We start from the raw sequence: 17617 nt of genomic DNA, 5'->3' as shown, positions 1-17617 counted from the left end.
GCTACCTCATCTAGCATCTTTCTTGTGACTTTATAGCATAATAGCACGGTTGCCAAAGTCATATTTGAACAGAAAACAAGAAAAAAACTTTTTTTTTTTCGAAAAAGGTGAACACAACTCGGGCAAAGTTATCAGAAATAACTATTCATGCTCATAACGGGAAAATTTGGATTCTTCAGTTAAACGAAGACGCTCGCGCAGATTTACGTTCACGTCGCTGCATCTGGACATTTCCGAGGTTTCCATCAACCTAACGTGCATGTTTTTTGAAAGCGGGAAGGAAGTCGGACCTGACCGGTCGCCAGTCAATGGGCGGGATCGATGCGGACACCATCAACGCGGGTACGGAAAAAATCACCTGACGTGCTGTGGGAACGTGGGCGGAACCGCGACATCTGGACGAAAAGCCAAACCCCAAACCCTGCACCGGAAAGGACTGAGATTTGAACCTGGCACCTCGGGTCGCAACCCAGATGTGCTCACCACTAGGCACGCTAATAACCTTGCACCTCAATAGCCAACCAACGCCGGCCTCACCCCATTACAAGCCTTTATGATTATAACTATTTCATAGCTTTAAAGTGTTACAACTATGTCGTTACATCGTTGGTTGCAACCAAAAAAAAAAAAAGCAGGCTTCAGTTGACAGCGAAAGTGAGTTATTAAAAGAAGATATGGCGAGAGGGAGGGGGACGAGGGAGGGTCCGAGAGACGCTGTTGTGAAAGATTGTGTTTATTTGTGTGTGCGCGCGCACTCAAGAGATGGACAATGTGAGTGGAGCAGCCCCAGTGTAACTCATTCATCACTTTGTGTGTATGCTTAAGAAGGGGAGAGGGAGAAAGAGTGGGGGCAGGGGGGGGGGGGCGGTCAGTCCGAGTCGGCGTGCCTGTCAGATGGTATTCCTGCTCGTCTCGCTCTGCCAGTGAAGTCTGATCGTGGTCCAGCCGGCGGCGCTCGGCGGTGGTCTCTCTCTCTCTCGCTCTCTGGTGGGCTCCCGCTATCGCGGCATCGCTTCAGGTAAAGATGACCTCGCTTTCACTGGCTTTGAACACATGAGTAATTGGGGGAGAGATTCGCCGGGTGGTACTTTTGCCACCTGTTGCAGCTGTCTGGTCGAGAATCTCATGTGGAAAGAATGGGGTGGGTGGGGGTCTGATGAAATCCTCACTTTACAAACATGATCTCAGAGTAAAAAGAGTGTCGGGATAACGAGGAAAAGAGTCGGAAAACGTTGTTGTTGCGGGCCGGGTTCCGCCAAATATCCACTTTTTAAAACTGATTGCGGAGAGACCGTTAGGAGGATCGAGTCGCGCTAATTTCGCCGCGTCGTTGTTAAATAAGGACTTGAACTTTATCCGCGCATAACAATAACAGTATTGTACAGCATTCCATATGAATTTGCAGTCCTGCTATAGTCATCAAATTCGCAGCACTTTGCGATGAGCGGTCGCTGCTGTGTCTGTGCCTCCCAATTCCGAGGTTCTGGGTTCAATTTGCGAGTTCTCCCGTTGCCTCTGTGGACTTTTTCCTCGGCTACTGCGGCTTCCTCCCACATTCCGAAAATATGCATGTTAAGATCGTTTGCTTGGATCCAGTTGGGTCACCTTCCCGTCGACCCGGAGCAAAATTTTCTGCGTGCCCATCGGAAGTTGTCAGCTGGGTTTGAAAGGAAATGTGCATCACTTTATCAACAATGTTGTTTATAAATGTGTACTTTTAATACACCTCGATTGGAAATTCAGATTAAATCTTTAGCGCAACACCTCCGAGACAAATGGTGTCTCCACCCCGCCCCCACACCCACACCGCAGATTATTGTGACTGTCTTTCAACAGTTCTTTGGACTTAGTTGCTATAGTTCGTGCCCCCCCCCCCAAAAAAAAAAAAAACACATATAGTAACTTTTTGTGGCGACTTCTGAAAATAACGAGACTCCCTCCAGGTCAGATAGTCACCCCGGTCGCGTCCAGACTGCAAATGAACAGGGCATGCCCGAATCCTCCGCTGGGTAATTTTCTTCTAAAATTCATAATTGCTCGCTCATGATCAAATAATTTTTTTTAGAAATAGGGAGCTAACAAAAGATGGACTCGGTTGAGTAATTTCGCACCTGATGGCTGGTCAGGAACTCCAAGGACCCAACCCTTTGTTTACAAACAATCCATCAATCAGTTCTGTAGGCTCCAGTTTTTGCTGGTCTTCAAAACAAATATGAGTGTTGGAGACTTGGTCTGAACCTGACATTCTGTTTGTGTTTTGAAGGGCAACTGGAGATCCAGTATTTTTCTCTTAAACTATGTTGTCATTGCTCATTTTAAAACACTAAAGCACAAAATTAATCTCCCTGTACAGTAAAGCCTCGGTTCTCGAACGTCCCCCGTTTTCGAACAAATCGGTTTTCAAACGAAAATTGAGATTTTTTTTTTTTTTTTTGCTTCTGTTTTCAAACGAAAATCGGTACTTGAACGTCCCACACAAAACACAGAAATGACATATTGCGCGCGGCCAGACCAACTGAGCCATGACGTGCTTTGTTGTGAATTCCCACGTCTCCGAAAAAAAAACCCAGAAATAACATAATGCACGCGGCGCAAGCACTTGACCCACACAAGACGCATTTTGTTCTTGTCAATTTGAACGCCCCCTGGAAAAAAAAATGTAAATGACATAACTTTTGTTGATAAAAAAAAAAAAAAAAAGTTTACAAGGCTGGGGGCCGAGTTGCTAACGATACGGCAATGCACTCCCAGCCTAGCGTATTCTACGACTAAAGCATACATTTTAAGCAAAAAATAAATATATTTATTAAATTATTTTATTATATAAAGTATTTAGACTATACATGTATTCCTACTATGCAGTTTATTATCAGGAAAAGCTAAAAAAAATGCTTTAAAAAGCCTAATTTTTTTGGCTTGGAACGCATTATTTCTTTTCCCATTCATTGTAATGGGAAACATCGATTCTGTTTTCGAACAAATCACTTCTTGAACCGTTTTCTGGAGCGGATTGTGGTCGAGAACCGAGGCATCGCTGTACTTTATCAACACCACCGGGATCAAAAACATGTCAAGTGTCCATCAAACAAGAACTTTGAACTATTGAAAAAAAAAAAATCACATTTACTGTATGCTACGTCCAAAAACACTATGTATTCTATCATTATCTCTCACGCCACCATCAAATGAAAGAAAATATAGCGCAAGCTTTTCATTGAACAGCAATCGCGATAACATTGTTGGCAAAATATTGCATTATACACTATCATAGATGTACTAGCTTTTCATTGGACAGTGCTGCTGTCCGCTAGCTGCCCCCTTATTTAGACCATGACACATGCACGCATACTTCAATAAAGAATGCAGAGAGCCGGTTGCTATTTAACTGGCTGACATCCTCGCTGACCGGATGGATCCCACTTGCCTCTCTGTTGAGTTCCCCTCTGAGGACTAGCCATGGAGACTTTGCACCCAACTTTAAACACCGCAATCTGGACTGAGTTGCTTTAAAAAAAAAAAATAAATAAAAATAAAAAATAGTTGGCAATGATAGCTGTGAAGAGGAAGTAAATTAACCAGATGGATAATATTTTTGGACAACAAATATATCAATAAATATTCAGAAGAAATATAGACTATTAGGAGAAAATCCAAATACAGTAGAAAAATATTTTTAAAAAAATTTATGAATGTGCCAAAACTTACAGAAAAAATAAGATTAGAAATAACCAAATACAGGATGAGATGAATAGAGAAATAAGACAACAAAAATAGTAAAGAAATATGAAAGAATCATGAAATTAGATTTAAAAAATAAAATTTTGAAAATAACAAATATTAGGAGTTAGAAAAAATTCTGAGAATAAGACTGTATAATGTGAAGAAAATGAAAAAACTAAAAATATATTACATAAAATGTTTTTTTTTTGAAAAACAGACATTTTTAGTGGGAAAAATACAAAAATGTAAAAGAATGACAACAATATTGGACAAAAAATAGCAAAAAAAATTAAAAAATGAAAACATATACAAAAACCTAATTTAAAAAAATACAAAAAAGAATGCAGGTGAAAATAAAGACTGAGAAAGAATTACATAAAAAAAAACATGAATAGTGATGAACAAAAAGTATTGAGGTATTGAAGATTGTAAATATGGTATTAGGCACCTACACCGTGTTTCATCGCACTGCAAATTCTCCAAAGACGACTGTCAAGAGTGAGCCTAGCTGATGATGGGCCGCTATTAATCATTAACTCCATCAAGCCCACATTACGCTTGGCTGTGTGTGGCGAGCTAGACGGGTGGCGGCGCGTGGGGAGCGGCTGTTTGGAACACGGCGAGCCTCGCATAGCTCTGTTGATGGGAAGCGTGTTTTTGGGTTTTTTTTTTAAGCTGGCTCAAACCAGGGTTGTAATTGCAGATAGCTTCAACAGCATCAGAGGGATGGCACCGTTCAAAAGTATCAGTCAGGAGAAGGCTACAAAAATATTTCCAAGGCATTAAATACACTGTACCGTGGACCACAGTGATCATCAACTTGAGAAAACACAACACATTAGAGAAACTGGACGCTCGTCCAAAATTGATGAAAAGACCAAAAGAACACTTGTCAGGAGCCAGAGTAGACTTGATTGACAGCAATACTGAAGGCAAGTACTGGCTGTTTAGTGACAACAATCTCCTGTTTTCTTCATCGGATCATGTTATGGGACCTGTCCTAACCCTGGCAAAAAAAAAAAAAAAAAAAAAAAAAACAGCCAAGCTTGCCAACATTTTTGCAATAATTATATATTCATTTCAAACGTTCGTACAAAAATGTGCGCCAATGACACCAAGGGTGAACTTTTGGGCCGTAATATCAAAATGTACGTTTACGCCACAGTGTCACTGCTCAACACCATAAGAACACTATATTGAGCGTGACCACCATATTTTATGCCTGTGAATTATGAACAGCTCAAAATACCCATCCATTTTCTTTGCCGCTTATCCTCACAAGGGTCACGGGGAGCGCTGGAGCCTATCCCAGCTGTCAACGGGCAGGAGGCGGGGTCCACCCTGAACTGGTTGCCAGTCATTTGCAGGGCACATGGAGACAGACAACAGTCGCACTCACCATCACACCTTGGGGCAATTTAGAGTGTCCAATTAACATTGCATGTTTTCGGGGTGTGGGGGGGGGAAACGGAGTGCCCGGAGAAAACCCACGCAGGCACGTGGAGAACATGCAAAGTCCGCTCAAAATACCCATTTGTGTTATCCTAAAACTTTCAAGCGCATGTGAGAAAAAAAAAAAAAAAAAAAAAACCTGATGATAAACATTTATCCTGGTCAAATTTTTTTTTACATGACAAAAACCTGGCATTTGACAGGGGTGTGCAGACTTTTAATATCCACTGTACCTAAAAATGAGTTGCCAATGCACATCCTTTAACGGGGTCTATTTCTTGTTTTGAAATTAAACCCCCCCCCCCCTCCCCAGCCCTACACATGCAACATCCTGCCATTCCTAACGACTTGATTGTTTCACAGTAAGCCTTGCTTGACCTTTGCACCTCTTCTCTTGAGGAGGATGCGGCCCCGGTCAAGATGTTTACCTTCCTGTTTTGCGGTCACTCGGGGGTTTATGGTGGCCATTCTGTAATGTGCCATCTCGCCATATCCGCGGCGTTCCAAAAAAAAAAAAAAAAAAAATCACCGGGCTCCCGTCTGTCACACCTCCATGTTTGCCTTTGTGCACTTCCCTTCGTGGAAAAACACTCCAAATTCTCGTAAAAATGGCAAACGCGGCGCATGGTGTCGATTTTCGACATTATTTACATAGGCGGCGATCATAAACCCGCCGCGAAACGAGAGACTCTGATGGAAAAGCCTCCAAAGTGAAACCGACGTTCGGCTACTTTATTAAGAACAACTGCACGATAGAACGCAAACGTTCTGCCTTAAAAGGACGTGAGAAGAGCGAAGACCTCAGCCTAGGCCGAAAAATCTTCATTTTAGATCGACACTTCAAAACCCAGGCGCTTGAATTTTGCTAATGAAATATGTCGTGCAATTAGTTCACCTTCGGAAGTGGTCATAATGCTGCCGCCAAATCCAGCTGTTCCTAATATTTTGCATCCCTCATCCCAACGAAGGTAAAGATAAAACAGTATAAATGTAGGTGAACTTCAAGTTATGGTCATATCGCTCATTTGGCTGCGTGCAATTCAGCACACAGCCGCCACCACTGTTTAATCGTTACCAATGGAAAACAACAACGTACCGTAAACAACAAGCGGTGACGTGCGGTCGCTCGGCACGGGGACTGCTCGTGCGAGATAGCGCGTCGCCGTGTTGCCCTTGGCAGTGGCGCGCGTAACAATCCAACCCACGTCTGGAGCCCAAACGCTTATTGTTGCTCGGCGAGGTTGCTGGAACATTTGGAGGAGCGGAGAGATTAAATTCTGATGCATGGTGGAATGCTGCTGATTAAGCAGAATTCCTTTAAAAGGTGATGATGTATATATATATATATATATATATATATATATATATATATATATATATATTTTTTTTTTTTTTTTTTTTTTTTTTTAATTATTATTATTTTTTTAAATATATTTTTTTATATATATTTTTTTTGGGGGTGGGCGATGAGCATTGAATTGAATGAATATTTTTTGTATTTTGTTATTGTGTAATTTTTTTTTACTTGGAAAAATAAGCAAAGTATATTGATTTTATTTTAAAAAAATAATTGAATATTTTTAATGACAGTAAATGCACTAGTCGAACTATATTCACGATTTTTCACATATTTAAAGCTGATTTTAAAGACAATTAATGAGGATTTTCTCATGTAAAAGTATATTTTTAAAGACATTTTATGGGGGGAAAAAAAGTTATTAAAGTGAGTCTGTCACAAGTCATAAATTTTATTTGAATTACTTTTACAATCATGCATGCACCCTTCAAATGAAGAGTTTATTTTCAAAACGAGACGGGCATTTTTTTCAGATTTACAAAACTCGCGCCATAATTATCCATTCGGAGCTGGATAATTTTGCCGCGAGTTTCGTAAATCTGAAAAAAATGCCTATGTCTCGTTTTGAAAACAAACTCTTCAAATAGTTTTTGTAATTTAAAATTTAATTTTCAACGAAAGAGCACTTGGTTGAATAAATTTTACTCTACTAAATTTTCAGATTTTTCCCCCCAACATTTCAAGAGAATTAAATAACACTTTAATGAGCTTTGATGAAATTTAGCTGCATTTATTTGCGTTCATTTAATTATTTTTAAAGCATATTTTGGATAACCGATGAAATATTTACCAAAGGTAGTGGGGAAAAAAAGATACGAGGAGGCTGTTTTAAACAAGATACTAATATTTCTGTGTCAACTCTCATAATGGGGAAGTAAAGGCACTTCACAAATTAATCCACTTAAACGGGCTTTCATGGATTTCTTTTATTGGATGTTAAGTTGAAAATAACTCGATTTGTTTCCACTCTTAATCATAACTTTGAAGTATTTTTACAATTTAAAATAAACCAAAATCTTTCAGGTTATTATTTAGATCTTACATACACACAGATGTAAAACTTTTAGAAGACAATCACTTCCTACTGTAATATCAATCAGACACGATGCGAATGAACTCAAATACCAACTTGAAGCAATGCCGCCATCGTGTGGCAATACTAATTCCTGCCCTTTACTATCACAACACTGGTTTAGGACGTTTACACAAGAACGAGAATGAATTATCATTTTTAGTCATCCATCCGTTTTCTTAGCCGCTTATCCTCACAAGGGTCGCGGGGAGTGTTGGAGCCTATCCCAGCTGTCAACGTACACCCCGAACTGGTCGCCAGCCAATCGGAGGGCACGTGGAGACAAAGAGCCCCACTCACAATCACACCTTGGGGGAATTTAGAGTCTCCAATGTTCATGTTGCATGTTTTTGGGATGTGGGAGCAAACCGGAGTGCCCGGAGAAAGCACACGCAGGCATGGGAGAACATGCAGACTCCACACTGGCGGGTCTGGTATTGAACCAGGGACCTTAGAACTGTGAGGCCAAAGCTTTCCGCCTGATCCACCGTGCCGCCCATTTTGGGTCATTTTTGAGTTAAATATAGAAGTGAATAAACATAATAAGGCAAATCTTTGAGATGAAATATGATCCGGGTTTGGTCGAATATTGGCATACAAAGTGCAGGATATTGTTGTAGAAATGATTAGTTGTCATATGTGATAACACGGAGAGTTTTGAGTCATCTTTGGACTTAGACCACTTTTTCACTTAACTGTTCACGCCAACCATCAGACAGCAGTCCTAAAACTTTAGACCACGCATCTACATAACTGAAAAAAAAAAAAAAAAGTCAGCCCACAGTAGTTTTCAGTGCTTCAATTATTTTGTGCATGTTGCTCCTGCAGTACTATTTTCGGCCAACTAACGAGGCCCGTATAGCCATTAAACATTTGGTCTTTCCTCCTCGTACAAAGGAAGTGCTAGCCCCGAGGCCAATTTTCCGTCGCAAGCAGGTTTGCTTTTCTCACCGAGCCACACACACAGAGACAAAAAGTTTCCAGAAAGCCGAATCCCCGCTGTCTTGTTTGTTTAGGTGCACGCTGATTAGAAGTTCTCACGCTGGGGCACGACGTATCGAGGCGAGCGTTTTCGAGCGCGTCTTCCTTTACCTTCCGTGTTTTAATGGCGCGCTTAGCCGGGCTCGGTAGCTTCACACGGGCCGTGACGTGCGGAAGCCTGGACGGAAGCTCAAATCTCAAATCTTGCTCTTAAAATAAGTATATATAAATGAAATGAAATAGAATCAATCCGCGAAGCATAAAGCATAAGGATGCTTTTAGCGTGTGGGTCTGTAATGAGCTTGTGGGTCGGGGATTTAGCGTTTATGGGCCGTGCTGGTGCCAGAGGTGGCAACAGTACTCGCAAAAATAGTTTCCCCCGCTTTGATTCACTTGCATTGCCCCAAAAGAAGACGAAAAAGAAATCCCTGGACACGCTTTGAGAATGAGAAGTTCCCTTCGGTTTTGCTAACAATGGGAAGATACCAGAAAAATATCATATATAATTCTTTTTGAATTAGCACGTGATGAGATAAAAATGAGTAATTAAAAGGTTCAGTAAACACTAGAAATGATCCAAAATGAGCTCTTTGCTTGTGAATTGGCAAACGCCAACTACCGTAATTCCCGGCCTACGGAGCGCACCTGGTTGTAAAGCCTCATCCCGGTACATTTGTAAAGGAAATACCATTTGGTACATATACACGGCGCAGCTGCGTAAAAGCCGCAAGTCCCCACATTGAAATACGAGATATTTACAAAGAAAGACGATACACAGAGAGTTTAACTCACGCTAACGCTAGCGCCGCGCTAACAGGGCCAGACCAGTAAAAAAAAAAAAAAAAAAAAAAAAAAAAAAAGTCACTTCCTCAGCAAATTTTTTCCACTGGTCTCACGCTTCCCTTTTCCGCTTGAGTGCCCCCATGCGGCCGTGAGAAAAAAATGCACAAATTAGCTGCATCGCCGCATAAACCGCAGGGTTGAAAGCGTGTGGAAAAAAAGTCGCAGTTTATAGGCCAGAAATTACGGTACTTATTTATGCTCTAACTGAAGGGATGCAAATGTTTTTCGACTGCTTGTTAATGAGGTAAGTAAATAAATTGTCAGTTACCACCGGTGATGAAGACAAAAGCTTTTGCAGTCTTGACGTTTTTCTTTTTTTCCTTCTTTCCTTTCCTTTTATAGAAGCGTCTGAGGCCCTCTCGGCCAGGGCCCGTGGAACAGGTCCCAGGTTTTGGCAGCTGGGGGGAAAAAAAAAAAAGGAAAAATGGAGAACGTCACATCGCGGGCAACGAAGGGGATCAACCTGACATGCGGCATGTCCGGAAACCACGACATCATCTTCACTTTGGTGCCCATCGTCTACAGCTGCAATTTTGTCATCGGCATCGTGGGTAACAGCATGGTGGTGGCAGTCATCTACTGCTACATGAAGCTCAAGACGGTGGCCAACATATTCGTGCTCAACCTGGCCGTCTCCGATCTCACCTTCCTCATCACGTTGCCCATGTGGGCCACGTTCACCGCCACGGGCTACCACTGGCCCTTTGGGGGCTTCCTGTGCAAGACAAGCGCGGGGCTGGCCATCTTCAACCTGTACACCAGTACCTTCTTCCTCACCGCGCTCAGCATCGACCGCTACCTGGCCATCGTGCACCCGGTGCGCTCGCGTCGCTTCCGCACGGTGGCGTACGCCCGCATCTCCTGCGTGGTGGTCTGGCTGGTGGCCTTCGTCCTCAGCGTGCCCACGGCGTTGACGCGGGACGTGCACAACATCGCAAACTCCAACAACACCTTGTGCGGCGTCCTGCACCCCACCGGCGAGAAACGCGTGAGGCTGAAGGGTCTCCTACTGGCGATCAACCTGATGAAGAGCCTGATGGGCTTTCTCGTGCCCTTCGTCATCACCATCACGTGTTACTGCCTGATCGGGCGGGCGCTGGTGGGCGCCAGGCACATCCAGAAGAGCTCGAGGTCCCGCGACGACGAAGTCCTGCACATGCTCGCCGCTGCCGTTCTGGCCTTCTTCCTGTGCTGGATGCCGCACCAGGTGTTCCACTTCCTGCAGGTTCTCACCCAACTCATGCTGGTGGAGAACTGCGCCATGGTGGAAATCATCGACACCGCCATGCCCTTCACCATCTGCCTGGCTTACCTGAACAGTTGCGTCAACCCCATCGTGTACGGCTTTGTGGGACGCAATTTCCGCAAGAATTGCAAGCGACTGCTGCGCTGTTCGCCCCCCGGGCCTCCGGGGGCGCACCCGAGCATCAGCTCCAAGATGAGCGCCCTGTCCTTCCGGGCCTCTGAGGCTCTGAGCCTGACGGCCCAGAAGAGCAAGCCTTCATCCGAAGGCAAGTAAAGGCAGGGACAGGATTTCTCTTGATTACAATGGCCAAGAGACGACATTCCGTGGTTGGAAAAAGTCCAAAACTCGAAGAACTGAAGCACGCAAAGACTGTCTTGATGTCTCGTAGCATGCTTGTCAATCAGTCACAAGGAATATTCAGAAGAAACATGTCACTTAACATAACAGTAACACCTTCTTTGCGCCAGCGTGGTACACACATACCGACGATCGGGACGCATTTTAGTATATTTCCTCCCTTGCGGTAAAAATTAACAAGGACCCGGTTATAGCGTGCTGTACGGCGCATTAAGAGCGATTTTTCCCCACCCCGATTTGCTAGGAAAGCAGTTGTAAATGTTGAACATGTTCAATATTTACGATCAAAAATCGTTACATCTCTGGTCAACACAGTTCAACTGGCTCCATGTTGTGAAACGTTAAGCAGTTTACACACATGCTAACAATCGGGCCAAATGTTAGCATTTTCCCTCTGTTGCGATCAAATTAAGCAAGGGCCCGATTTTAGGGGGTGTGTTACAAGTAAACCAACACCATTCTGCTTGGAAAATGTTTAGGGTCGACAATCGCAAATCCTTGTGTGCGTGCGCTAAGCCATGGAGCTTGTAAATGTGGCATAAAAAGTGATTAAGTGGTTGGTTTTTTTTTTGTCCCCATTATCAGACCTCAACAGAAAAGATTATTCTGTGCGCTATCAACTTTTACAATTGAAAATCCTCATGAAATGAAACAGCCAATCGGGACTGGACCTGAAACTCATTCCGCTGAGCAATTGGTTGTCTTGAGTGTTTGTACGAAACATCTCAAATCGTAAATCCGGGAAGTGATTGTAAAACTTTTACGTCATCCAAGCGTAGACAAAAACATTTTGCGATTGAGCGTACGCCATCTTTCCAAAACAGATATCGGGGCTCATTTGGGTCGGATCCCCTCGCCGGATTTTCTCATTTCCCGAGAGCACGGAAATTCATTCGAATCGGCTGCTTCAAACCAAAATGGCGGACTTCCTGTCTAATTTCACAGTCCTTGAGTCTTTTTTTTTTTTTTTTTTTGTACGCCTTGTAATGACAAAAACATCCACCCAGTTTCATGCCAAACAGTGAAATTGGTGACCGGGGGGGTCCTCGGTCTACGACTGAGATCCGTTCCCACAGTGGCGACATAACTCGAATTTCGACTTAAGTCGGATTCCTCCATTAAAGTCAGAATTTACATCAAAATACTTTGCATAAAAAAAACAAAATACATCGGACTGCGTGCGCACGCTGCTTTCGCCAAGTGTTTGCATTCTTCCTGGTGATAAAAATGTTTCGTGTGCTCAGCAGCTCTTTCGCCAGTCAAAGAGAAAGAAAAAAAAAAACAATTAAAAAGTAGTGTTTTGTAAAGCAGTGAAAGTGACGTAAAAAGTACTGCACGGCAAAACAAATATCGAGAATGTTATTTGGTAATCGTAATTGTCCAATATGTTCCTTGTCCAAATGTTTAAAAAAAAAAAATGTCAATACTTGGTGGTATCATAATGTACAGAAAATGGGTGGTTGTCTTTGTGGTATTTAAATACGATGATGTATTGTTTTCTACTGTCTACGTGTACAGTTTGTGAATATGTGAGATATGAATAAAATACAACAATGTGGACATAATCCCAGCGTTCCCCTTTTCTAGGTTGATGTTGAAATGTGTTATTTTTGAAAATGTTCACCTTGCATGTTAAGGTCGTGCGGTCCGATGAATGATTGACTTATGTGTGATTACGATTGGGGTGGGGGGGGGGTGGGGGGGGGGAATCCAGCGCGGTCTTATAAGAGCCGCCCGGAAGCCAAGTCAGCCCCACTTGCAAACATGAGGATCCTCCTGCTTTTCGGGCTGGTCGCGGTCACGCTGGCTGACGTCACTCGCTTTGACGGGTAACGTTTTCCAATCTTCTGATGAAAACCCATTTTTCTTTTATTTTTTTTTTGTTGGGGGTGGTGTCGGGGGTGCGATGCAATACACGCTGGGCAAATCATAGTTTTTGCTTCTGCCGCATACTGTGACAAGTGCCTGTGGACCCATCGCGGCGGCGTAGGGTTCTGATCCAGTTCAATTAGCCTCCCATCAACTCGGAGTATTGCAATTTTCCGTGTGCCGGCAAACAAGAAAGTTGTCATCTCGGAGTTTTCGGCACTCCCACTGTGACACAGTTTATCATCGGAGGTTGTCGATGAACTGCGCTGTATCACGCGGAGAACTGTTTCTTGTATTTTTCTGTCAATCCTAAAACAAAATAAAGCTTTCGGGTCTCCGTAAAAAAGGTAGAATTTGTATAGGATCTCATAGTCTATACTCTTCCATTTCCTGAGTGGAGTCCGCTTGCTCTCACGGTGCTTGCGCCCTTTCCTCCGGCATCCTCCCGCATTCCAAAAAACTCGCAATGTGAAATTCACCGAAGACGAAAAACTCCATAGGTGCGAGTACGAATACCCCATCGAACGTTGTGGACCGGTCCGGACGGTCCAGCTTGTCGGAAGTCAACCGTGATCGGCTCCAGCTCACGGGCAAACCGAATGAGGAAAATGGACAGATGCCCTTTTTTTTTTTGTGACCCTAATAGATTTTTTTTTTTACCCTAAAGCGAGCAAGTGTTGCGTCTGAAACCGGTGCTTGATGAACATGTGACCCTTATTAAGGATCTGGCACAAAGCATCGAGGTAAACCTTCGACACCCAACGTATCTTCACGTGATGTTTACTTCAGGTGCAACTCATCGTTATGGTCTTTTTTTTTTTTTTTGCAGATGGACTTCTGGAGCCCCGAGAGCGCCGAGCTGGTGACCGTCGACATCGACGTGGACGTCCGTGTGCCTGCCTTGTACCAGGACATGGTCCGGACCATGCTGCTGCAAAGTAACATGGAGCATGAGTAAGTTGCAAGAGGAAGTTACAATTTCTGCAGAAATTTTTCATTGGTTATAATTTTTTTAATGGGTTTTTAATAGTATACTTTCTGAAATTCCCTCGCGTGTGACCGATTACAAGGTTTCACGATCGTAAGTATTAAACGGCTTGAGCGTTTTTGATCGTCAACCTTGAGCAGATCGAAGGAGGAGAAGTCTCCTCTTCCTTAGATCAAAAAAAAAATTCTTAAATTCGACCTGATTATCGGGACGAGTCTACCTCTTTTTGGAAAAACAGGAACGTTTTGTGAACGTTTCAACAGGGTCCTGATCGATGACCTGCAGGCCGCCGTTGAGGAGCAGGCCGACAACGGGGCTTCACCGAAAACCCACAGCTACACCAAGTACAACAGCTGGGACAAGGTAAAATGAAGCTAGACAATCAAAGTACTTCTTCCGTTCCTTTCGGCTTGTCCCGATTAGGGGTCGTGCATCTTCCTCTCTAACACCCGCAGTCTTCGTGTCCTCCCTGACGACATCCATCAAACTTCTCTTTGGTCTTCCTCTCCCTCTTTTGCCTGGCAGCTCCATCCTCATCACCCTTCTACTGACATACTCGCTCTCTGGCCTCTGGACATGCCCAAACAATCAAAGTCTGCTCTCTCTAGTAATACATGAAAATCCTGGATGACACAGCCTGCACCGGAGGATCCACTAAATGTACCGATGTGTTGGTTTCAGGTGCAGGCATGGATTGCGTCCATTTCCTCCTCCAACCCAAGTCTGATCAGCAAACAGGTGATCGGGAAAACCTACGAGGGACGCACCATGACGCTCCTTAAGGTATTAAAAAAAAATGATCCCTTAAGTTTTGAACTGTACATTTTTCGCAACTCACTTTGTTTGCCACTGCAGCTCGGGAAGAGGACCGGCTTCAACAAGCCTGCCATCTTCATGGACTGCGGCATCCACGCCAGGGAGTGGATCTCTCCCGCTTTCTGCCAGTGGTTTGTCAAGGAGGTACGATCCAAAATAAAACAAAACAAAAAAAAAAATCCCATCTGAAAAGAAAAAAAAAAAAAAAAAAAAAAAAGTTTTCCAAATATTCTGTCCTCAGGCGCTGTCCACCTACGGCAAAGATAGTCAGATGACCAGCCTGCTGAACCAGATGGACGTCTACGTCCTTCCCGTCTTTAACATCGACGGATACGACTACACCCACAAAAATGTACCCGCTTCTGCAATGCTCCGCTGTCGTAGATGCTCATTTCATCACGCGTCGCTGCTGTTTGCATTATCTGCTTTGCAGAACAGGATGTGGAGGAAAACTCGCTCGAGGAGGTCTGGATCCAGCTGCGTCGGCGCTGATCCCAACAGGAACTGGAACGCTGGCTGGTGCAGTAAGTAGGATGAAGATTAATTTGACCATGTTGGTTAATTTCACACACATAATTTTTATACAAACACTTGCAAAGTACACAATTTCTCGTGGAAAGACCATAACCAAGAACTTCATTCCAGCCATCGGAGCCTCCAGCAGCCCCTGCAGCGACACCTTCTGTGGCTACAAGCCAGAGTCCGAGATCGAGGTCAAGAGCGTGGCCGACTTCATCCGCAGGAACAAGTCCGCCATCAAGGCCTACATCACCGTCCACTCGTACTCGCAGCTGCTGCTCTTCCCGTACTCGTACACGTACAGCCTGGCCGCGCACCATAGCGAGCTGGTCAGTATGTCCTCGTAGAACCTCCTTATGAAGGTTTTAGAACGACTTCATCCGTCACGGCGCGGCTTTCGGCTCTCAGCGGGGTGGATTAAGTTAGTTAACACTCTCACCTCGTCTCCAGCGCTCACACCGACACGTCTCTCGGCGTCCTCAAGTGTAATTTCTGACACTTGAAAGTCGACGAAGAACAAAAGCGGCCCTCGCAGATGTGAAATTTCATTTTCCCGAGCGTGCATTTCTCACATTGATTTCATTTCCTGTCGGGCGCCGCCGCAATTTCCGGGAAAATGCATTTCACGTGCATTTGAAAGTGTCTTTTGCTCTTCTCATCTGGATTGCATTCATGCTTCCATGTCAGTCCTAAAACTTCAACTGTGAAGCAACTCCAGTCGTAAATACGTACATGCAATCCCCCCCCCCCCAAAAAAAAAAAAAAAAAAAACCTCATTTCGACCCACTCGTGCTTCCACAAATTCAGGTCCACTCCTAATACGGAGCTAAACCAAGACCCACCAGAGTGTACCAGTGTCATCTGGAGAAAAGAGAAAGAAAAAAAAAACCCTTTTCCAGGCTTAAATATCCATCGATCCATCAATTTTCTTAGCCGCTTATCCTCATGAAGGTCGTGGGAATGCTGGAGCCTATTGCAGCTGTCAACAGGCAGGAGGCGGTGTACACCCTGAACTGGTCGCCAGACAATAGCAGTGCACATGGAGACAGACAAACAGTCACACTCACAAATCACACCTCGGTGAAATTTAGTGTTCCAATTAATGTTGCATGTTTTTGGGATGTGGGAGGAAACCGGAGTGCCCGGAGGAAATCCACGCAGGCATGGGTAGAATGAGTAAACTCCACACAGACGGGTCTGGGATTGAACCAGGGACCTCAGAACTGTGAGGCCAAAGCTTTCCACTCAAATAGAAAAAAAAAAAAAAAAAAACCATTTAGTACAGCAGTTATTGACAGACTTAGATATTTATATTTGTCAACTGGATGTCGCTACTTGAAATGGATATGAAATGCACACCATTCACAACCAGTTCAAAAAAAAAAAAAAAAAAAAAAACAAATTGACAGGACTGTCCTGAACCCAAGAACTTTCTATAAAATCTCCTGGTAGCTATGAAAAATGTAAAAAACAAAAAAAACATGATGGCAAATGATGTTTTTACCTCCTCTGATATGCAGTTGAAGATCGCTCAAGGAGCTTCTAATGCTCTTCGGAGTCTGTATGGAACTCGCTACACCAGCGGACCCGGTGCGGCAACCATCTGTGAGTAGACCTGAAATCCTTTCCAAGGCCTGACAGTCTACCCCTGTTTGGCGCCATCTTGTGGCATCTTAGTGCATTACAGAAAGAACAGGCAAAACCTGAATAGGTAAGTTCGTCAATGAATAGCAGACATTCGCTGTGTGCCGTCAGACCCCGCCGCCGGAGGCTCCGACGACTGGGCCTACGACCTGGGTGTGAAATACTCCTTCACCTTCGAGTTGCGCGACACCGGTCGCTACGGCTTCCTGCTGCCCGAGTCTCAGATCAAGCCCACGTGCGAGGAGACCATGCTGGCCGTCAAGTACATCGCCGCCTACGTGCAGAAGAACCTCTATTAAAAAGGAGAGCCGGAACGGAGAAAGCGAGGACCCCCGCCAACTGGTTCTCCGGCCTCCCCTTCCACCCCCACGGCCCTTGGCAACCTCTCCGCCATCTCCAGCTCCGTATCCATGGGAACGGTCCCCACCCGCCATGTTTCCTCGCTGTGCTCGACAGAATGTCAAGATGAGTGCAAACAATAAAATCAATGATCCATCGCCACGTGATGCTTTATGCGTGTATAATAGTGTCTGCCGCTTTGTCTGATGGGATGGAAAAGTGTAGAATAAAACACTAATGTACAACAAAACATAGGGCGCACTATACAGGCCCCATTGCATTCAATTTATTTTTTTTTTTTTGGGGGGGGGGGGACAATGCTTAAAACAGCGAATATACAGTTATTCAGAGCCAGCCCACACCCCACAGGGCCCTGAACAATTTTTTTTTTTTCTATTTCATTGTATTGATTAT

At 44.1% G+C, this 17617-nt stretch overlaps 2 protein-coding genes and 2 long non-coding RNA genes across 4 annotated transcripts in view; 2 read left to right on the top strand and 2 right to left on the bottom strand.

Moving 5' to 3' along the window:
- Positions 1–6464, bottom strand: part of LOC133493000 (uncharacterized) — a 68698-nt gene extending 62234 nt beyond the window's left edge. The window contains exon 1 of the long non-coding RNA XR_009792818.1: positions 6269–6464. This is a non-coding gene — a long non-coding RNA (uncharacterized LOC133493000). The remainder of the gene's footprint in view (positions 1–6268) is intronic.
- On the top strand, positions 844–12706 carry agtr1b (angiotensin II receptor, type 1b). Its single transcript, XM_061805897.1, has 2 exons — positions 844–1018; positions 9768–12706. Exon 2 carries the CDS (start codon positions 9850–9852, stop codon positions 10942–10944), a length of 1095 nt encoding a protein of 364 aa, XP_061661881.1. The 5' UTR covers positions 844–1018; positions 9768–9849; the 3' UTR covers positions 10945–12706.
- Positions 12707–12773: 67 nt separating this feature from the next.
- Positions 12774–17445, top strand: cpb1 (carboxypeptidase B1 (tissue)). The gene is made up of 11 exons (XM_061805893.1): positions 12774–12857; positions 13565–13640; positions 13727–13851; positions 14149–14248; positions 14567–14668; positions 14741–14845; positions 14943–15053; positions 15135–15225; positions 15347–15549; positions 16741–16825; positions 16976–17445. Exons 1-11 carry the CDS (start codon positions 12793–12795, stop codon positions 17161–17163), a joined length of 1251 nt encoding a protein of 416 aa, XP_061661877.1. The 5' UTR covers positions 12774–12792; the 3' UTR covers positions 17164–17445.
- LOC133492999 (uncharacterized) lies at positions 13714–16865 on the bottom strand. The gene is made up of 4 exons (XR_009792817.1): positions 16725–16865; positions 15058–15217; positions 14724–14886; positions 13714–13828 (listed from the first exon to the last, which is right to left on the bottom strand). It is a non-coding gene; the product is annotated as an uncharacterized LOC133492999 (long non-coding RNA).
- Positions 17446–17617: the final 172 nt, after the last annotated feature.

This window comes from Syngnathoides biaculeatus, chromosome 19 (genome assembly GCF_019802595.1).
Source record: "Syngnathoides biaculeatus isolate LvHL_M chromosome 19, ASM1980259v1, whole genome shotgun sequence".
In the NCBI taxonomy this organism is placed as follows: domain Eukaryota; kingdom Metazoa; phylum Chordata; class Actinopteri; order Syngnathiformes; family Syngnathidae; genus Syngnathoides; species Syngnathoides biaculeatus.
Note: the sequence above shows the minus strand (reverse complement) of the source record. Positions and strands in the feature narration are given on the sequence as shown.